Raw genomic sequence first — 23,202 nt, forward strand, 5'->3', positions numbered from 1 at the left:
CTCTTTACAGCAGAAAGCTGAAACACTAAAACCAGTCTCAGAATAATCAGACACGCATATAACTGGGCTTTGCTGCTGCTCCAGACTGTTCTTCTGACTTCCTGCAAAATTACTGTTTAGGATTTCTCTAGCTCTTGCAGACCCTGAGACAGCTGTTATCCTACTGTTTGTAAAGCAGTAGTTGCCACTGTGGCAACTAATGGGTTTTGTGTAGATCACTAAAACACTCAGGAACACTGCAGAGCCTGCAGTTTGTTTTAAGCCAAAGATTTTCCATTGGGAAATTGAAGGAAAGAATTGTTCTAGGGAGTAAATAAAAGTCATACTTGTAGTATAAAAAATATATTGCAAGGTTAAAATTCAGTCCTGTTTCTCTTTTTGACCAGTGGAGTCAGTGGAATTACTTTTGTACTACTGCAAATAAAATAGAATTAAATATTAAGGAATTCAAAAATCATATCAATGCCAGTTTTTTTTTTNTTTTTTTTTTTTTTTTTTTTTTTTTTTTTTTTTTTTTTTTTTTTAAATGGTAAAATCAGGGAGGATGGCATTTAATCAGGCTAAAATACCAGACACTGAAACCTACCCTTTTCTAAGAACAATAGTTAAACTGTTGAACTGATGGTCCAGGGCAGTGGATGCCAGCATTAGAACAGAATTCCAGCTACAGCTAAAGAACATCCCCTATTACTATATACAAAAACAAACATTTCCAATGAACAAGAGCCTCATGTGTGGTTATGTCACTTCCAACTTGAGATCAGAAGAATCTTTCTGCTGCAGACAATTTGTGCCACAATTGCCAGCAGCAGATCCAATGGGTAGGTTTCCACACTGTAGGAAGCTGTGGCCTTTGCCAGAGACAGAATAACCAGCAGGGAATCTGCCTCCAAAACAGACGTTAGTGAAAAAATGCCCACATACCTCTTTCCTGAAGTAAAGATTCCCCCTTCCTTTTTAAAATTAACCACTGAAGTAATACTCACTGGCAAATATGCTGACATTTTGGAAAGTTCTAGGGAGAATCTCTAAATAACTGTCAGACACTTGACTAAGTTATTAAGAATCATGTTTCATGACTATGAATATTACCAGAAAAAAATACCAGTAATAAAGTTCAGTTTTCCACTTTCTGAACCTCAGAAAAATAATGACCTCATTACCTTCAGAAAGGTTATTACCACCCCATGTATAAATGCTAAACATTAAGATAAGCTCAACAGCACATGTTCTTTGTAAAAGCTTCAGGCAGCAAAGGTCTGTCTGGTCAAATCCTCCCTGACTCAACATCAGTGCTGAACATTTATAGCTCTGAAGCTAGGAGCCTTTCTGTGCTGAATAAACAAAACAGAAACAAATGAACAAACAAAACAGACAGATGCTTGGGGATGGAAAGACAGCTGTGTCCACTTTTGACTTGGGACTGAAGCTTATGAAATGTGGTCACATCTTTCTGTACAAGATCACCGAAAACGTGCATGGACCAGATCACGCAACTTGCAGGCTGTAGAATAACGTCAGCTACTCTGTGCCTCATGTGGACTTCTTGCAGGGGAATGAGACAAGGCAGACTGAGCATGGATATCTCTGTGCTGCTCAGTAACAGAGTTCAGTCCAAGGGCAAGTGCTGTGCCTTGCCTACATCTGCATCTTACGCTACTTTGCTGCAGCTCAGCCCTTCACTACAAACATTTTATATCTGTGTTTTTTTCATGTTGCAGCATCTAAACTGTGGGAAAGCTGTGCCTTAGCACATCTGGGTGGCAGAACAGGGCTGTATGCTGAATGTTATAAAGGCACCTAGGAGTTTTTGGGAATTACAACATCTGCTGGAATAATGTGATAGGATTGCTTATTAGAGTGAATGGAGATGAGTTGGTGAGATGGTACCCATACTGTCTTCTGTGAAAGGCTTCAATGCATACAATCCTTTATAATGTCATCCGAGTGCCTTGGAAAGCAGCAGCTGATGGGGGCAGAATAACACAAGGAAGCACATCAATGATGGAGTGGGCAAACACTGCTCCGGTGCTCCAGAATACTCCTGGGCCTCCCTTCACCTAGCACCATAGGCTTTACCTTTGTGAACACCTACCACAAATTAGAAATGCCCAATGCTATTTTAGCTAGGAGTAGGGTTGATGTAGCTTGGAAATGGGTGTCAATGGAATTTTCTTCCTTGCAACAAGCAGTTCCCTATAGAAGGGAAAATTTGGACTTATTTTGCCAATAAATCTCAGAGAGTTGGATGCTGAGACTAACAGGAATTATTACTAACACCTTTGAGCTTTTTTTTTTTTTACTTGTAATAAAGTTGCAATTACTAGCACTAAGAGTGGGCAGTCAGGATAAGAAAATCAAAAGAAATACTGGGGTCTTTGCATTGTTTATGCATATAAATATATATATATATATATGTAAGTATATAAATATTCAAACACATAGAGAAATACAAATATATTATATTCACCAAAACAACACACTATCATGCATCATGCAAGTATAAATCATAAATAATAATTCACCCAAGGCATAATTTCCTTTTGAAAAAATTAAAATGCATGTTCTGTGCTCCTTACCATGCATTTCTACACTACTGCAGATACAATTCCAATTCTCTGACTAGCTAACTACCACTAAATACTTAGGAAGATATACACCTAGAGAGAAGATGGCTGTAAAAAGCTCCTCTCTAATTGCTGCAGTGAGTACAGTGATTTGTTCTCATCGCTGTACAGAAGAACGCCAAGAAGAGCAGAAACCACTAGGAACCTATGGGAACATTTTGATAATGAACGTCATTGGAGATGCAACTTTCTCACTTTGTATCCAATTAGGAGAGGCTACCAAGAGGCAATTTGGAAGAGATGCGAACATGAAAGATGGGATGATAATTTCTTCCTGAGGCTTTATTTTGGCTTCCACCTCACTGTTAGAATATGTTAGAATAGCAGCATGAAGGGAAATAATTGCTTTTCATTTACCTGCTACAGTCCAAGCGGAGTCTCTACTACAACATAACACTGTATGGAGAAGCTAATGAGGGATAAAGTGATGGCTTTTCAAAGCCATACAGTTAAGAGAAGATCACATTTATGTACACAGTGCTTTGTCTATGGCTTTTGAAATGTAACACATCTGTCATGCAGTTTGGGTCTTTTAAGAAGTATCTTATTGAGGAGTTATTTTTAAGCAACTGGAACTTATTCAAAGCCATAAACTTTACAAGTTATTATTAAGATAATAGCATACTTTTTGTTTGTTTTTTTGTTTTTGTTTCTTTACCTACTGCTGTGTAATCCTTTGTGATTATCTTTTAGAAACAAATCCAATTGAATGTGGAGGCACTTCCAGTTATTAAACTGGAAGGTGCTGTCTGGATTCCTGCTTAGGAATCAGCAGAGCCTAGGAGACCAATCAAAAGACTCTGAGGAATATCTTCCCTTCCCTTATTTCTCTCTAAGAAACTTTATTCCTTCTTCCTAGACAACAGCATTTGCCTTCTGTGGTTTACTAGAACTGAGTGAATTGGAGGCTCAGCATGAAAATAAAGCATCAGACATTACATCCATTTCTGCCTTATGACAGATGCTTCCACCGCCAGACCACTAATTTGAAACAACCTTTCATGGCGCAGGGCCCTGCTATGCCAGACTGGCTCTGCTGATGCAGCCTAAGACCTCCCCTGGGAGAGTGTAGAATAGAAAGCCTAGAACACACCATCCAAGAAAGCCAGGTATGCGTTCTCTTCTGACAAAGTAAGTACCCATGTAGCACTATTAATCTTTTATTTATTTATTTATTTATTTATTTTGTCTGTTGTGAATATTCCTTTGTTTCACACTTGCTCTGAGCTTTTTGGCTCCCTTACGCCTTCCTACAAATGACTGACACTCTTGATTTCAGCCCAGTTAAGGGCATATCTTGATTCACCAGAGTGCCTAAAATAGAAGTATGCTTCTGTAAAGGTCACATATTCCATGTTGTTCCCACATCTCAGCTACTATTACTGCTTTTTGGTAGCTTCCTTCAGTACAAACTACCTTAATGCCTTGAAAATGTAATAAAAGAAGGAAAGTTTAGAGAAGACTGATCCAATACCACAGACTATGTTCACTGTTAATACCCTTGAAGGGTATAGCTGACGGAGAATGGGAAGCTTTGAGTGCCTGTTTTCAGCACAGTGTCAGCAACAGTGACTTCTTCCCATGGAAGAAACAGCAACCAAAAGACCAAAACCAGATCACTGACATGTCCCTATGATATAAGCTTGCATCCTCCCAGGTCAGCATAGGTTAAGCTGGAAAACCAGAAAGATACTGATTTTGGTCTCCAATGGGCACACAGAGCAGGTAACTTCAGCATTGTAGGAAAGTGAAGAGAATTAGGCTATTTTTTTTCCTTCCTCCCATAAAGATACATGTTTGAGGAGGCTTACAGTTGGGTTTGAGGTACAAGCTTAGAAATGCGGTTTTGAGAAACATTTTAGTTCTCACGATCCCTGCTTAATGATAGAAAGTGAACCTTGGAGAGAGAAGATCCACAACAAGTTAGAGGTAACAGGAGGTGTGTCTGCAAAATTTGTGCAGGAATAACACAAGCTCAAGGCTCTGCTACAACACCTCTAACAGTGAAGTGGACTGCCTCATGCTTGGTGGTGCTTTTTGGATGAAATCCATTACATTAAGAAATCATGCTCTGAAATAAACCACTGCCTTCACCATTATACATACGTACTTTTTAAATCTACATATGTGTGCATCCTTATACAGAAAACACTATTGCTTCATCATATACACATGCTGAGGCAAGCTCTGGCCTTATAGATTTATTCCTGTATGCACAAATACAAAGATTGCTAAAGACAATGTTCTTAAAACCCTTCCACTCTGTAGCTCTATTAAAGCTCCATAAACTGTCCCACTTATTTTCTTATGACTGTTATGTCAGCTTCTTCCAATTTTAATATTGTTCATACTCATTGTTGCCTCTGACCTCCAGGACCTCTTTGAAGGAAAATGAAAACAAAACCAAACAAAATGTAACAAAAAACAAATTACTGAAAAACACCAAAAGAACACAGAAGAGAACTGACTTTCTATTAGCAGTAACAACTCAGAAGTTTGATGTGCCCAGACTTCCCAGTTGAGCTGCCTAAATTCAGGACCTCAATGCCAATCCAAGAACAAGGAAATGAAAATGTAACTGCAGAGAACCCTGCAAGATTATGTGTTTTGGAAACAGACATTTAACGTCACAGCACTCTTAGACCAGAGTCATACGATGGCTGAAAGCTGTATCTCTGGGAAATGTTATCTATTCACATTAGTTTGCCCTATCTGAAAAACTTAAACACAGGAAACAGGATTTGTCATGCCAGATTAAATCATAATGGTACCAAGATTACCACTGTGCTCTCCATTGTGATTAGTGCCCGCTGTGGAGAAAGAAATTAGAAAATACTGCACACTACACTGGATTTTAGCAGGGGATCCATTCAATTTAAGCGGCATTCTACTAACTGGGAGACTTAACTTTGTTAAACAACAACTTGAGAACTATTTATCTGACATTTTCCTCACTCATCTACTGTATCCTCATACTAAAGCGAAGCATTTTCTCCAGAGATGATTATCCACAATAAATGAAGAAATACTATAAAGAATAAAGCAGTATACGTGAATTAGTATAGTGCTTTCCTGTTACCCACCGCCCCACCAAAACATCAGATATATGGTTTTGCTGAAGAAAGAGCCTCTGAGCCCATGAGATGGATCAGTTAAATACTGACAGTTGAGGATGTAAGACTAAATCCTTGCACAAGCAGGAGTGGGGAGTCCTGGAGTCCTGCTGTGTTAGCATAACTGCAACTTCAGTAACTGCCTCCACCATTTTCATTCCTTCAGCTCTTTCAATTGGTTACAACGTTCTCCTCTTCCATCCAGTCCCAAGTGACCTGCACTTGCTACTGGGTGTTCCTAAAACGTTCTGCTTTTTCACTCGAAGGCAGTTCCATTTCAGAAGTGACTGAGATGCTACCAGTACATTTGGGTTTCACAGCAAAAAGCAGGGGAGATCTTCTGAGTTGACAGAAGTGCAACACATTGTTCAGCAGCTAGGCTGCTTGTCCTGCTTTTTCCTGGCGCTTATACTGTGATGCAGCAAGGATTATTAGATTATTAGAAATAGACCTTTGCCAAACTCGGAACAAAATGAAGCCAAAAGAATCAGAAGAAACTGAGCTAAGGCAGAAGCTCAGCACATATTACACTTTGGGATTCAGCAAGGTCATCAAGTCATGCTGAGTCTTAAAAGATCTGCAGCTCACATGGACCTCAGAAAGCAGGAAAGTCCTAAGAGTGTAGTTACATTCTCTACTCTGCATTTCCTTGATCTAAAGATCGGATAAGGTCCTGAAGACACGAGAAACAGCTACAAGAAACCACGGGCTGAAGATTTCTGTCTTCTAGACATGATGATTTAAGTTTGCATGGTTTTTAAACAAAATACATGTTTTTTTTGAAAGTGGACTATGTGAGGTGATAGATAAACCAATATCGAGGAGGAAGACTGCATTCAGTTTAGCAGATGAAGGAAAGACTACTACAACTAACAGAAAATGAATTTGCCTGCTAAAACTGTAGGACACAAATGATTTACTGGTAAGGTTGCTTACCACATAGATGCAAAATATTCCTATTGAAAAGACTCAAACCAATGACTTTAAATACCATGTCAAAGCAGGTTTTCCTTGTCAGTGCAGAATATTTTTACAAGTCAGCTCAATATTTTATGTGAGAATATGTGACAAGCAAAAAGTATCTGTATTGCTGTCTGCTGTATCCGCTCTCCACTTAAAATGCAGGGTGGCATTTGTTACTGAGAAATGAGAATATGAAATATTAAGAAGGTGTCTTCTTGTGCCAGGCCTGGAGCTTACAAATCATAAAATCTAGAAGGAAGAGATGAGCAGCCCTAACCGAAACATTCCTCCTCCATTAAATCTTATTTTTTGAATTATTTTAAAATTAAAAGATTAAAAAATATGCACAGGTTTTAAAAGCCTGCACAAAAATTTGAGGGAAAATAAGGTTAAATTAACCTATGTGACAAAGACCAACAGTGGGTCTTTTCTCCAACCAAAAGCTAAAGCAACTTTATCTGTACTCCTCCAAAAATGAAGTGGGGTGGGGCCAGATTTCCACCTGTTCTACCAATGCTCATGTCTCCCAGCAAGGCATCATATTAACATGCTACAAAATCAAGAGTATGTTCCAAGCAGATCCATTCTCTTGGATGTTGGCTCACCATTCTGCACAAGTGGACAGTCTGAACTGAGTATTGGTTTTGGAGCAGGTAGGCTACACAAGACACCTAGGCTTGTTGCTGGAGTAAGCATTTCTGCAGATACACTAAGGAGCAGCTCCTTAGCGGGCAGCATAAGCGGTAGCTTGAAGGTAATGCTGCAAGATGCAATTAAGTAAATGCTTCCCTCCCTGATGACCTGTCTGAAACATACTTCCACAAGTTTCAGCTCCCTTTAACTTTATTTCCTACCTCTAAAAACACTCAGCTCTTGACTCAATTTAACCCTCTAAGCATGGATTTCAGAACTGCTGTCATTCTTAGAAACAGTAAGCTAAGGCACTGTGTTATGGATGGTCTGCATACCTGTACTGTGATGCAGACAGTTCCTATGCCAACAGGAGATGTGACCACCACAGACAGACAACCTGCAGCCCACCACTTCCTTTCCCTCACACATATTCTTGCCAGCATTCCTCCACTGGGAGGTTGTATGCAGTGCTAATCATTTTAAAACAGGAAGATTCACTCTTTTGATTTTTTTTTTCCAGGTATGTTCAAATTTACAAAGAACAAGAATGTAACATTTTGAACCACTTTTCTAAAGAAAAGGAGGACTGCCATACATACGCTATTTTGCCTGTCAGCAAGAAGCCATGATTCCTTCAATAATATTTCCCAGAAGAGCAAAAAGACCAACACGTTTTCCTTCTATAGTTCTGAATATGGTCGACTGAAGCCATAAAACCAAGGCACTAGAGTGAAGTCTCACATTTACTTTTTTCAATGCAACATCAGAGCAATAGGAAATTGCAGGATCATAAGAGATGTGTTTTTGATATTTGCAGCCCTGAAAGCAATGGGACAAAAAATGCCTTCCATTCTCATACTGTCCTGATGTGCTTAAGAATGATCTCTCTGGTCCCTGGTTTTGGGAACACAAAAAAAGAGACAACTTAATTGTTACAGAAAATGAAAGTTTCAACCTAGGTTTCAGTATTACACCATGAAAAAGAAATATGTATGGGACATATGGGAGAGTTCTAGGGATGCAGTGGAAGGAAAGGTGGGAATCACTTCTACCTGACAGGGGGATTGTTAGCAATCACATCTCAAGAAGTCTCACTTTATGAAACTTTCCACCTTCTCCTTTGGATTACTGCTTTATCCACACATCAGCCCGCTGTGTGGAACTGGAAATGCACCATTTTTTTTTCATCTCTTTTACTTTAGCATGGAGGCTCACGCTCTCAAAACAGGCTGGAGTTGAAGTACGTATGCACATAAAAGGGTAAAGGACCTTCAGTTTTGTGCTGTCTGTTGTGGAGCATCTGGCAGGGACAGGATTTTTTGAAAATTTTTGCTCTGAATACATCTGTTGCTGGAACTCTAAGAAAGCAAAGCCTGACACGTGTGTTCATTTGTGAAAGCTTGGGGCAGAGTGCCTACTTAATCACTGCTGTTCTCAGGCCTTTCTTAGCATCTAGTCAACAGTGACTATGTCAGTGCCTTCTCTGAAACATCTACCCATTGTCTGAGAAGTGGAAGGTAACAGTTTATTTTAGCTCCTGTAGCTGTTCAAGATTGACAGTGAGAAGAGCAGCACAGACATGTCCCACTGAAATTCAGAAAAGAAAAGCCCTGAGCAACTTTAGAACAAGTCCATTTACTCAATTCCCTCACTGCTGCATGGTGTGAGTAGACATTCACATCTGTTAACAATAAACGTTAGCTCCCTCCTGCTCTGTAGTACCTTTGCTACACAGGACAGACAGACAGCAATATCCAGTGCTGCTTTCTCTCTTCTATTACTTATTTTAGTGAGTCAGATACAATTACTTCTGATAAACACCAATTCAACTGAGAACAAAGCAGAAAGAAATTACTGTTTTAAAACGCTCCAGGAAATACTCTTGCCTTTCCTGCTGCTATGCTTTGGAGGAAGGAGAAGACCAAGAGCATTACTTTTCTTACCTTGCTGGTAGAAAGCTTTTTGATCATTTTGAATAACCTATTAGATTTCTAAAATTCCTTCAAGACACACTTAAAACACCAATGAGCCTAACAGTTGAGAAGAAAATCCATAGAAATAAATCTCTTCCATCCCATAGAGAATACAAAAAAATATTCTGAATTTGGCATCCAGGGACCTGGCTTTGATCATTCCTCTTTTGCTGCTATAGTAGCTATGAGACTTAAGTTAAGGGCATCTATGTATAGTTTGCTATAGAGTATGCACTGTATTTTATAGCAATGCTGGAACAGTTGTTGTTGATGATAACACTGCTCTATGTCACCAATATGTCATTTCTGGCAACTACCAATACTTCATGCTTTAGAAGACGGTCAACACCCTACCTACTGCAACAGCAATGACAGCAGTAATTTAATCAGCTTGTATGTACTTACAGGAGGAAGTATTTGTTCCTTCTGTTGAAGCTTGTATCCTAAGCGTGGGTTCTGCAACACACAGAAGGTAACGACAGAGTTGTAAGAATAAAGCCACAGCTACACTGTTATAATGGAGGAGCACAAACATTTTCCCCCAAAAGGGCTGGCTGGCTTTCTTTCTTTCTTTCTTTCTTTCTTTCTTTCTTTCTTTCTTTCTTTCTTTCTTTCTTTCTTTCTTTCTTTCTTTCTTTTTTTTTTTTTTTTATTTCTCTTTTTGCTGTAATCAGAAACCCACTGAAGCAGATGAAAAAAATGAGATAGGTCCAAAAAGCAAAGAACTTCAAAGCTGGTACAGTGTGTCCTAGGCACACTGTGAATAATCAGTTACAGCAAAAATGTTCCACAGTCCTGGGAGAGAAGGCCAGGAGAAAACTGGCAAAGAGAGAGCAAAATGTTCAGCTGTTTGTGACAGCATCAGAGAAAAGTGGAAAGCAGAAGGTCTTGAAGATCCCCAAGCCAACCCAGGAGACACTAGCTGCTTATAGTTTCCTAACTCCAAATGGGCAGTCAGAACTCCACAACTATGGATAACTACCTCTGTGGCTTAGTAGACAGAAGGTACTTGAGTGCTACAACCTCTGGAGAATGCTGTAGCTGGAAGGAAGAGCAGGACATGCTCCAGAGTAAAACTGGACACAGCACCAGACCAGAAGTGGTTGCAAATAAAGAAAAAAGAACAATTCTCAAGATGGCAAATAATCTTGTAGGACAGCTGAAGGAAACAGACCTCAGCAGAAATCACACAAAGGAAGCACTCAGAAAAGTTAATGAAAGAAGCATGCCAGCCTTGATTAGGGGCTGAACTTCCTGCACTGTAAGAAACTGAACCATGCAGCAAAACAGGACTAGGCATTTGAGTGGCTGCACAGGCTTTCACTGCCTTAGAGTCCATCAGAATGTAGTGTTATGCATGAAGAAAGAATTCAGGTGCGTGCTTCAGGAGTGCTGTCAGGTGGAAGGACAGCAGGGAGAGCAGTCAGCTCAAGGCAGCAATGTGACATGCCACTGAGAGGGGTAAAACCAGCCTGTGAACCGAAGGAGAAGGTGAAGCATACGGCACACTCTTTAGTGAAATATTTAGCAATATGTCACGTCAGACAGAAAAGGTGAGCCTGCTGCTTAACTGAGTCAGCTTTTAGCCAATGTAAAACCATACTTGAAAGCTAAGACTACTCTGTAAACCCTCCTATCAACACCTGGTGATTCATACACATCATCATTCACAACAGCCAACCTCCAACTGGAGAAGCAGCACACTGATAACTTATTTGTATTTGTAAGGTCTGGAAAAAATAAGCAATGCTCAAGATCTCAGACATAATCAGTCAGCAGAAGAATGCTGCAGTGGCAGAGAAAGCTGAAGTGGTCTGGGCCCAGGCATCAAGCTGGGTTTGGCACCGAGCAGGTATCTGACCCAGCCACATAGCAAAGACCTATTCAGAACACCACAGAGATGAACATTAGAAGACGTCAACATGCAGCCATCAAACTTTTTGCTGTCTGCTTTCCTTCAAGCCAACAGCATGATGTGCCATTTGGCACTGTATTTGCAAATGCAGCGGATTTATCAGGAATGCAGACAGCCTTTTGAACATGCCTGTGTCCTTCCCTCCAGTCAACAAAAGCAGCAAAGAAGAGAGCAGTAATGTAACAGCAGGCACTGGAAGGAGCTCAGGCAAGGAAAGAGACCACTCATGAACAAGAAATATATTTCATGGGAAAGAAGGGAGTAAAGTGCAGGGTCTGCATTCTTGCTGCAGAAGGGGGAGCACAGTGGAGTCACTGACTAGCACGTCACCTTCTTTGAACAAGAATGGTTCCAATGGTTACAGGACACTTGCTATTAGCTATGTGGTCTTATAGATACCCAGTGAAGTACTGGTGACAGGTCCCACTGAGAACATGAAAGAATATGGGCACATCCAATGGCTTTTCTGTCAGGCACTGGTGCCAAGATTTCAGAAGTAGGTCGCCACACACGCAGATGCATCAAAGGGAAGACTGCAGGCATGCTAAATGCAAAATCTGGCAATCACACTGTTTTCCTTGATCTAGCCCACAAACACTGTCATCTCACACTAAAACCTGTCTCTGCAAGACATAGCTTTCTCAAAAAACTAGCAGGACCCCAGCCTTTCTGCCAAGCAGGATATGTGCATCTTGTAAATCCTTGGGATGCTCGGCTTACACATGCCTATCCACAGCTTCCTCGGCCAAACTCAGTAGTAGAGATAAGTGTTGGAATTGTGACCACATATGAAGTAACTCCAACATTAAAATAATGAAAGTGACTTCTCACTGGGGTCATTCCAGGAGTGGCTCTAGAGGTGTGAAATATATAACTGCAAGTGGGATCTTGAAAGCAGAATTCCACCAGCCTGAAAGGAAACCAGCTGGGGAAAGCTCCTATTATGCCAAAGGCAATTCTGAAAGCAGTTAAATTATGACAGTGCCTACCTTCACAGATCCTGAAGAGCTATCAGGCAATCTACCTAGAGCCCAGAAGAACAGAGCAGTCTAGGTAGCATTCTTTCTGTTGGAAACATCAGTATATCCATATGCTCAAGTTCACGAGCAGCTGCTAGGATTTACAGGAATAGGAGCAACAAGTGTTTTTTAAAACACGGGTCCTAACAGCTCCAATATACTTTCATTCGGGCTGCTTGCAGACTGACAACTGCAGGCCATGCTATAGTCCTCAATACAGCTCAAGGATACTAATGGGTATGCTTAACCCTTCTTCATTCACCTCTTAGTCTCTGAAGCAGATCCAGCATTCAAGATCATAAGCAGGCTCTGAGGCTCTGGATGCAGATGAATTGATGCAGGTGATAAGAAGAAGCAGTGTCACAGCTGCAGAAGCAGTTCAGGAAGAAACAAAGAGAAACAGAGAGGAAGACTCTATTAATGGAACTTACGTGAAGAAGTTTTTGTCCCTTCTGTTGATACTGGTATCTTGCTGGTGCTCTCTGGAAAACATAAGAGGCAAGAAGTTATAATGTGGAGCCAGGTGTTCCTCTAACAGCAATCAGCTCCAAAAATGGAGGAGGAAAAGAGGAAAAAGAAGCTCAAAGAAGCAAACTTAAATTCTGTTTCAGTTGCAGAGGCTGCAACCAGACATCAACTTGCAAAAGTTTCCTTTTGAGAAAAAAAAAGAAACAAGAAAAACAGTGGTGTCTGCTGGTGGGACTGAAGAAAAAAACTGTTACTTCTCAAAGAAGCCAGTCGATCAGTCTTTCATTCTTCTCTGGAAATAACTGATCAGTGGCAACAGGAGAAATCACACAGATGGTTCTGCTTCTGGAAGGCATCAGAGTGAGTATTCACTCCTTACGCTTCTAGAGAGTTAAATTTTGCAGAGATGTGTTCCTGCTCATATCACTTCAATTGCTGCTAAGTACATCCAATAATGTCACTTGCCACTTCAGTGAAATCTTCAAAGTCACACATGCAAATCCTGCCTTCCATGGGATGACTGCTGTGTAGGAAATCAGTTGCTTTGCTGAAGAGAGGAGAAAAGTTGGTCTTCCGTCCTGGTCCTATGGAGATGTGCTATTGCCAGTGAAACAATGCCATAGACTTCTTGCTCTAGAATGCTCTTTTTCTAATGACATCATCTACCTGCCTGTGCGCTGCTGAGACCCCAAGGCACAAACACATGGACTTCCCTGGGTATGAACAAATTACTCCTCAGTTCTATGCATCTCAGTTTTCTTCAGTTTTTGTGCAGCTCAGTACTGCTGCACACACTTGAGTTCCATGTTTGGAGATAGGACACAAATGCCAGGGAAGCGGTCTTGCCTTGAATCCTTAAGGCACACCAAGAATCTTCTGGTAGGTCAAACAAAAAAAATAGTTTAGAAAAAGCTGCAAAAGAGACATAGGAAAAAGCAGTTTAAGAAAGGTTCTTACTGTGTTCTTTGGTTCTGGATTGTTGCCCCCTGCTCGTGTTCTTCAGTCTGTACAGTCTTGAACAGAGACAGAACCTGGCCCAACTGTCTTCCCCTCAGGATCCTTATCATTAAGCTTGTGTTGAGCCAGCATGTTAGTTTCTATCTTGTTAGTACTTTTTCCCTTCTGGTCCAGTTTCCTTTGGCAAATATCTTGTTTGTCTGGGCAACAGAACCTAGTTTCATCTCATTAATGAGAGAGAACGTGTTATGCAGCATTTCCCTAATAGCCAGTGGTGCGTGGCATGGAAATGAGTATCATCAGTAACATTTTTAAGGTCAAAACCTTTGCACTAGGTTTTGGAACAAAGTGGCCCATAGCCAGACAGCTTTCAGGACCATTTGTCAGCTGCAGAGGCAGTTTGCGTTTGAGCACCAAGAGTGTCTGAGCAATTAACCTTTCTTAGTCATAACAGAGATAGAACAGGTCTGACAGCTGAGCAGCTCAGCATCTGGCATGACTGGAGCAACCTTTTCTTTCCCAGTTAAAGAAACCATGCTCCGTTTAGTACTTGTGCTGAGCTTTTTGGAGTCCTTCTTATTGCTGCCTCCCTAGACTTGGCTGTGTCATTAAAACACAGGTGCTAAGTACTCCTTCTGGTGAAAGACACAGACAGAGCCCCCCACATCAGAAATGTGTCAAGAGAGATGTTTGGAAAACATGGTTGTCACATGTTAGCAAGCCTTGTTAGCCATTTTCATACTAGCAACATTAACAGTGGATGCTAACATCTGAAAAACTGTGTGTAGTGCTTATTCACCAACACAGTGATAAAAAGGAGACTACAGCTTGTTTCCCCACGAGGAGCAGCAACCTCAGGTGCTCCATCCCAGTCCCCTGGAGTTTCTAGGAAGTGATCAGATTTCACAAGGTGCCATTTCCTGAAACTGAATATGTTTGTGCTGGAGCTTACTTAAGGAAAAATGTTGGGAGGATGAGCAAGAAATCTTTTATGGGGGATGCTTTAGGGGACAGATCGCTGCAGTCTCTCAGTCCCATGTCCTCAACTCTGACCAGCTCCAACTCCTTCTGTCACTTATGATGAGATGGAGAACAGCCCTCTGAACACAAAAGGAAGTTGCTGCACTCTTGCTGAGCTTGGCATCTTGATCTGTCCTGTTGGGCAGGGAGCACTGCCTGGGTTGCTGTGGGGACAGCTCAAAGCCAAGGCAACAAGCACTGCTCAGGGAGGCAAGAGGTCTTCCTGCTCAGGAGAGACTTTTGTTTTTCCAGTGATAACCGAATATCTAACAGCCATACAGATGCTTTTATGAAGAGCCCCCTGAATGCCCTTTCAGCCTGTTTTTCCTCTGCTACTTTGCCTGAGGCCTGGCACAAAAAGCCTGCTTCAGTAAACTGAGGGTTTGATCTCATGGGTTCTGGTTCCAGCTTCCAGGATGGCCCTGAGGACCCTGACAGGGACAACAACTTCAGCTCTGAGGAGGATTCAAATGAGAGCTGCAAAAATGTCATCCTGAGGTTTATTTTCTGCTAGTGACTTAAGGCCTTTGCACTGATTTTGTCAGTCAGACACAGAGCTGCCATATATCTAGAGAAAAGGGAAGTATCTGGGACATCTGATGCTTGTTTTTCAGCAGGCAGGGAAGTGGCAACACTCGCCTTTGGGGCCAAAACCATTGAGGCTGATCTGCAGCATGCTCATTTGCACCTGCTGAGAATATGACCAATTATGTCAGCCTACCATGTTAAAACAAACAACAACAACAACAAACTACAAAAAACACACACAAAAAACCTGTAACTATGTTAATGAAAAACACTCCCATTTTCATCAAATCTCAGATAAATGCATATGTAGGAAGGGACTTTTCTTGCATTTGAGATGTTTCACAGTTGGCCACATGCTCAATGGGTACTAGATGCAAGAAATTGCTTTTAATTACTTGTTTCTCTGTCATCTTTTTGAAAATCAGCTACTGTCTACCTTTAGAAGAGAAGGACTATGCTCACAACCTAAACTTTAATGGATGATGAATATCAGATCTCTGCTGGCTACTGCACAGTTCTGAGCCGTTAGCAGTGCTGCAAGCAATAAGGATGCAAAACCAGGATTTTATCAGGCCATAGCCTCTGTAGTTTATGAATTTACCAAGGATTACCTCTGCCCGCAGCTGAGTTATGTGTAACTATCATCTGAACACTTCCTGTTCCTTTCAATTCAGGCAAGGTTTTTCCAGCCACCCCACTAATGATTCTAATGATATCAGCTCACTTTGCACAGACATTCAGAATGAGCACACACACAATACCCTGCCACAATCCAGCAGCTGCCAACACTGAAGACTGCTGACTTCTGAAACATCTCTGCAGGAATCCACCCCTCTGCATGCTGAGCCATGCTGAGCACAACAAATCTCCTTAGTGCGACAAAAGATTTAGGTCAATGGGTTTTAAAGTGTAAGGCTGACACTGGATTCAGCCTTCACACTCTACACTTGAAAAAATGAGGTCACTTACCTAGTTATCTAGATAAGATTTCTTGTGACAAAGTTTTCAAACAGGTAGTTAAAAGCTTTAGTAGTGGTAGAAATAATTCTCTCAGTGTCCTTCATTGAGCTAAGGTCTTATATTCATGAGAAAGGCCACAAAGAAGTTCACTGCAAAAATCCTTTGCCCGACTAAAGAGACAAATTAGGTTGCAAAAAGTAGCTATTATCACACAGCCAAACCTGTGTACGATTTATATAACTCCAGGAGTACTTCATGGCTCTCAACTGACATCAATTACAATCAGTCTTAGGGGAGCATACATGAATAAGAGTGAATGAAATTAAGAATGCAGTTCATATCCTGTGGGCAACTTATACTCATTAGAAATTTAAAAGAGAACAGAAAACCTCCCACTACTTGTTCATATGAATGCTAAACAGATTTTGCCTACCTATTTTTACATTTGCTGCATTTGTTATCCATACATTTGGCTCTAGAAATGAAACTTAATGTGTCTTTAGAAGGAGAAATGTTACAGGAAAGTCTGTGTAGGAAAACATAGTGCACATCCTGCATGTGTGTTTGTAGGTGTGTTCATGTATAGTGAAAACTTGCATAAGAAAAAAAAAGAAAAAACAGGGCAACTGTTATTAACAGCAATGATAATAATAACAGTAGCAGTAAAAAAGACTTGAGCTATTGCGTTGACTATATTACTATTTAAGAAAGTAAGTGTTATCATTCCTGGGTGTTAGATCAAGGAAAAATGAAGTGCATTTCTCACTGAAGGGGAAAGAAAAAGAGGAAATTTTACAATGGTTTATTGAGAAATACCCATTTTTCTATGCTTTGGTACAGGGAATAGAAATCGGTCATTTTCAGATGCATGGCCTTAGTGCAAAAGGTGTGTCTTTTACCTATTCTTTTTTTGGGAAAAAAAAAAGTCACGTATCGTGCCTTATTTTTCATGTAACTTTTCTTTATATTCATTGCTGTATGCTGTTACAGATAAGGCACAATGCTAGATAGATCTCTGATCTATCTCTAGAGTTCCCTTTTGTAGGAAAACAGCAAAGAAAATGTCAACCAAAATAGATAAACTTTCAAAAAAATGTAGGGAATTTGCCCCAGAATTTTTATATTGATAAGTAATAATATATTAGTGGAAAGAAAAATAACCCAATTTCCAGAAATATCATCTCCTTATTTACCCTCGGTCTTAAAGTACACAGCATAAAGGAAAAGGAGGATCTAATCGTTCATGGACAGCAGGGCAACTGAACAAGCATAACCAGGTGAGCATGCAGGTGACAACAGTGTGTGCAAAGTGCCTAATTAAAGGTAAGGTTCACAAAGAAGGCCAACAACCCTTCTCTCTAGCCAGAAGAGGTTCACCCTTCTCAGGGGTAATTATATATATATCTCAGATTATAGTTTTCTACAGCTGGCTCCTGGGTTGTCTGAGACCCTAAAGTCTTCTCTAAAAGCCCATTGGCAGGAAAAAAATAAGAGCTAATTTATTTATGTAATTATTTATTTATTTATTTTTCTACTTCAATTCCTTTCTTTCCCTCTCCCTCCATAAACAAAGCAGGACCACACATATACAGGACCTGAATAATGGCTGTCCTTCAGGGCTCATTACTGAGTTTGGATCCCACATCAGTCATTAAGCCAGCAAGGGGGAAGAGGTCAGGGAATGTAGTGGAAGAAGGGGTGAGAAGGTCACCAGTGCAGGGGGTCTGTCCCTGTTTGGAAAGCAGATGTTGCCCTCTGAGGCCTTAGGGATCCATTGCTCTTAAGTCACCAGACGTTGCCCATGCTGTTCCTGAAGTCCAGGTAGAAAATACCATGCTTAGGAGAAAAATTAGGAACTATTTTACTGGTAATTTATAAGAAGCAGTAAGCAGAGGGGGCTCAAGTGTATGTGTGGCAACCAAATATGCATGATTGATTTAATCATCCAGTGAAGGCTGCCATGCCTGTTTCTAGGTTATCAAATGTCACTGAGATGTTTCAGTTCAGATATCACCAAGTTTCCAGTTCAGATCTTCACAGAAAAGAGCCAGCTGCCATGTTTAGTTTGGATCCAATTTTTCCCTGTTTGCAATGCATGATGGTGTTTTAAACAACTTATGTTTCACAACAAGATTAGACAAATTCTAACATATCAGTTACAAATTCACATTGAAAAGTTTGCCTGCAAATGTTCTTGTACAAATCCAGGCTCCTGATTCTCTACAGTAGAAGTGTTTTGCTGTCATTCAGGACAGCCCAAAGGGAAGTTCAAAAATTCATGTCACAGAGTAGGAATGCAGTCCTCTCTATGTGTTCCCCACACTGGTCACCATTCCATCTCTGAGGAAGTAGTGGAGAATGCCCACACATTTTTTGCTTTATTTGTATCATTGCCCAGGCCGAGTTTTGGAAATTCCAATTCCTTGGAAACAGTATGGGAGCTTTCCATGTAAGCAGCTAGTGAGCAATCAAAAACTGTGTTCATAGAAACCAAGAGCATTTACTAAGCTGCACAGAAACACCTACACATTTTTGCTCCTAATAACATTCCAGTAAATAACACTTGATCTTTTATATGAGTCTCCAGACATCTGATCATGACTATAATACCAGACAGCTCATGTGAAATCGTAGCACTTGGGATTCTTCAGTTAATGAATTAGAATAGCAAATACACAATGTGCATACAGTCAAGCAATCACCATGTGACCACAAAACAGCAAATATCCAAAGACAAATCCCACCGGCAAAGGTTTACATTTGTTTTCCTATTCATTGAAATGCTTATATCCCGCTTCAGGGCACAATGTGGAACAGAAAAAGCACCACTGCTTAATTTCCATTGCAACATCATCTTCAAACTCATCTCATGTACACACAGAACATATGCTTCATTTGCCTATGACAGCATGTTCGTTTGATACTTCACCAATAGCTACATACAGGAGCTTGAATTATCAGGACTACATGAGACAGAGTCACAGTTAAGAAAGAAGATTTCAGCTGAATCACAGGCTTCAATGCATGTGCAAGGAGAAACAGCACTGTTAAAACATTTATGTACAAGAAAACACTTCTTAAATTCTGTAAGGAGCATTTGGAAGTTACTATCAGTGAAATGAAGTGAAGGAGTTCTGCAAAAACGATTAACAAGTCTACAATAATTTAAAATTGTTCAGGTAACTAAGAATCTCTGCTCCTCTTGAAAAAAAGTTTAAAATGATGCATGTGAAGGTGCCTTAAGATACTCTCTTGCCTTTGAATTGTGTGCCTTTGTCTCTACTACAGTAGAAATTGAGAAAAAAATATAAAGCTATCAACATCTGTGAAAGGAAAACTTGTGGCAACCAGAACCATGTGAATGGAACAGAAGGGGAGCTCTGGCTTAGAAGTTAGATTAAGATTTGTTTATGGTAAATGAAAGCTCCCTTACAGGACTCTCATGCCTCTGCTATTCATATATACCACAAGAATTAAAATATTTCTTTTCCTTCATTATCTTCTCATCTCATCTATTTAGAATGTGACTTAGACTTCATGTTGGGAAGTCTATCACAGAAAGAGCCACAGGAGATCCACAGGAGACATCCCATTTGACTGAGTAAGGAAAGCCAAGCATCTCAATGACAGAGCAGCCAAGTCAGGCCTGCTTCATTTTCTCAGCACAACTAACAGTTCTCAGCATTTCTGCTTCCATTTCACTTGCACATCTTCCTCCTCCTTCAGACTCTTTTGCCCCGGTAACAGAAAAGTGAATGTCCTTCTGAATACAGTCGTAAAATAAAGAGCCAAGCCTTACCATTGGTGTCTGTGATGATAACACTGGCTTTAGTACTGTCGTTCCCCAGTTTGCTGCTCACTCTGCATGCGTATTCCCCAGCGTCAGCCAATGTGGCTCTATAAATATGAAGCTCAGAGTATTTCCTGTGAAATGACAAAAAGTATGTAAGTTTCCTCTATTGGACTAACAGCCACTGCATCAAGTAATGCACTTTTACCCTCAACAGATTCTTGTTTTCCGCTCTTATACTCTGACAGATTAACACTAACATTAACAGATTAACTAAGGACGGTAAAAAAAAAATCTCTTTCCTAGAAGATGCTGGAAAACAGGCGTATTAATGAACTCAATTAAAGATGCTTATTTATGCTTTTCTGCTTGAGAGGAGGCTTTGTTCTTAAAGGAAATCTCTGTAAAATAGCCTTACTTCCTCAACTAAATTGTTGGCTATTCTGGTGCCATGGAGATGGGTGTAATTTTAAGATAGATTACCCTTTTCTACAGGTTCACATTGGCAGTAGCAGAGTTCCGTGTAAGTACTGTAGCTTTCAACATTTGACTAAATAATCATGAGATTAGGACACACCACTCTCTTCAACAACCTCTGAAACTCCAATACTAAATCATCCTACGGCACTAACAAAAAATTATGGGCAAGAGCACAATTTGCATGAAGCTACATTTTGTTCCTGGCTCAGAGATGTAATTTAATCAGTCTCCAAGGTTTTGAGATTAGATTTCAAAATGCAGAACTCCTGCCTGCTCATTAATTTGGTAAGAACATGTTCTGGTGTCATTCAAGGGGTCCCCAACTCATGTGATGTCAATAATCCCATTACCTAGACTGCAGAGAATGACTAGCTTGGGGAAAATATACAAATTACCACCCTTCCTTGTTTCTGTTTAAAATAAGTGCTTTGTGGAAGTTTTTGCCTGTAGTAAACCCCCTTCATTTATCCACAGAATAGTTGCTAAGTAGAGAGTATGAACACAGGCTTACCTATGTTAGCCTATCCTAACACTGAGGATTACCCCCAGGAGGCAGAATTTCCTCAGTCTAAAATCTCCTCGTCACATCAACGGGTGCTGAGCTAAGCAGTGTCTGGGAAGCTGCTTTGCTTCACCACAGCAACACTTTCTGGCTCTTCATTTAGACTTTACAACTGGTTTACAACTCCTTTACAACCCCTCCTGGGAACCACTGAGCAGGGCTAGGTTCACACCAAAGATTAGTCTATGTAGCAGCAGTGCTCCTGGAGCAAACAAAATACTCAGCTCAGCTTCCAGTGTGCCCTGTGAGCCACTTCTCCCTTCATTACAGTCAACCATGCTGCTTTCAGGCAGCTCAGCCTTTCCTGCCTGTATCCTAACACTGACAAGTCATCACTGTGGCCCTCATGGGATGCGAGCACTGTGCCAGCAGGAATCCCTAGCTCTACTTGAAACCTACATCACAAGCATTTCCTGTTATGCCATGAAAAAAAAGGCTGCTTTCCTGGGGCTACTAGCCTTCCAAGAAAAGACAGTAGCCAACTTAGGATTATCAATTTGCTAAAGTTTGCTTCAAAGGTAAACAGCTGAATTGTTGACAATTTGGAGACCTTTCTCAGGTTCCCAATATTGAATTAATTTACTGGGCTGTATACCTCACTGAATTTCAGATAGCATGTAAGAGAAGACTCCAGCTGGTTGCAACAAGAAGTAAGTAAGTACAAGTGGAAAAGACACTGTTAGAAGCTACCATCTCTTTGGATGCAATTTTGAATCTAACAGCTACACTTGGTACCACAGTAAAAACAGCCTGCTATTTAACTTCCTGCCACCTATTCACACACCTCCCCTTGCAACAGATTGTTAAAGACCTCTCCTGGAAGTAGTCTATACCATATAACAGCTTGCATGGACATGATATTTCCCATATCCCACAGGTTATCTTTCAGCTACTTTTGCAGACATTTGTCTATAAGGAGAGCAGGCTGTAGCTTCAGGGTATATCAAAAGAAAACATAAGCAGACTCTGCTCTTTAGGGAGCTCACTTTGATAAGCAAGCACAGCTGCAGTGATATCACTTTTATTTGGGCACTCATTGCGTGTCTGCTGCAGTCTCTTTTCTTCTCTATGACATTAAGTAATATTGATGCAAGCATCCTTCATGGCACTCTTGGCTTTTAGAAGCAGCAACTCAGTTTACCCTACACATTTTTTTTTTAAAATTCTCTTTGTTTTACATGACACCTATGGAGAAAGTTAAGGAAGTGAGGCTTCCTTTTATAATTTTAGGATGATATTAAAATAGGTAAAACAACCATATTGCTTACAAATCTACATTTTACAAGCCAAATTTTGTCTAGTTCATAGAAAAGAAATCTTCAAGAACAAGAAACCAAATGAATATTTGTAGCTTTAAGGGTATTATCAAGACATATCATGACAGAATTCAAAACAGTCAGAGTAGAAGATGACTCATGAATGGCTGTAAATGAAACAGCCCTTTATAGCAATATGGTGCTCCAACAGTACTTGCTTAAAGTCATTGATAAGGGATTTAATACCTAAATGCTTGCTCTGTTTACAGTCTATACCATTCTACACCAAAAATGCCTCCCCTCCACAGTCTGCTCTGTGACATCTTTATTCCATCAGTACTACGGAATTACTGATCTCATATTCATATATATGAAAGAGAAAAAATTCATTGCAGAATACAGTCTCAGCCCACCTTATCTGACTGCTTGAATTCATTTTGCTTCCAGGCTCCATCTGTCATTCAGAATTGCCTGTCTGCGAACAAATATCCAAGCTAAGCTTGGATGAAACCCAAGATACAGGGCACTTGTACACCAAGTTTTCTCACGCACTGCTCTACCCAAAGGCATCAGCTCCTGCCCCAAAATCCTGTAATTCATGTGATGAAGAGACACTGACTCTGTACAGGATACTGCCTAACACAAAAATGTGAGGTCTTCATGTGGGTTTGAAATGCAGAGAAAGAAAATGAAACATTACCAGCATAAGCAGCCAAACAGGAATGCTTAAACTGCAAGTGAAGAGTGAATCTGAGCACCTTGCCTGGTGCTCAGATTTTACTGTTTCTACACTGACATACAGAAATAGCTTAAACTTGTACAGATCCATCAGTGGTACATGGCATAATGAATCACAAACAGTCTGAAGAGCAGCAAAATCTCACTGGCTGTATGCTGTTACTCCACGACAAATTTAAAGTAAAAAGTAAATACTTTTC

At 40.4% G+C, this 23,202-nt stretch overlaps 1 protein-coding gene across 5 annotated transcripts in view; it reads right to left on the reverse strand.

The window, feature by feature from the left end:
- Positions 1–23,202, reverse strand: part of NRG1 (neuregulin 1) — a 290,747-nt gene that overhangs the window by 116,297 nt on the left and 151,248 nt on the right. For 3 of the 5 annotated variants that reach the window (XM_032441234.1, XM_015849623.2, XM_015849624.2), the window contains exons 3-5: positions 19,976–20,100; positions 12,675–12,725; positions 9,715–9,765 (exon numbers count right to left, since the gene is read on the reverse strand). In XM_032441234.1, the coding sequence (XP_032297125.1) occupies positions 9,715–9,765; positions 12,675–12,725; positions 19,976–20,100 (227 nt within the window). The remainder of the gene's footprint in view (positions 1–9,714; positions 9,766–12,674; positions 12,726–19,975; positions 20,101–23,202) is intronic. The other 2 variants (XM_015849625.2, XM_015849626.2) reach the window with 2 other exon arrangements.

Source organism: Coturnix japonica, chromosome Z (assembly GCF_001577835.2).
Source record: "Coturnix japonica isolate 7356 chromosome Z, Coturnix japonica 2.1, whole genome shotgun sequence".
Lineage (NCBI taxonomy): Eukaryota > Metazoa > Chordata > Aves > Galliformes > Phasianidae > Coturnix > Coturnix japonica.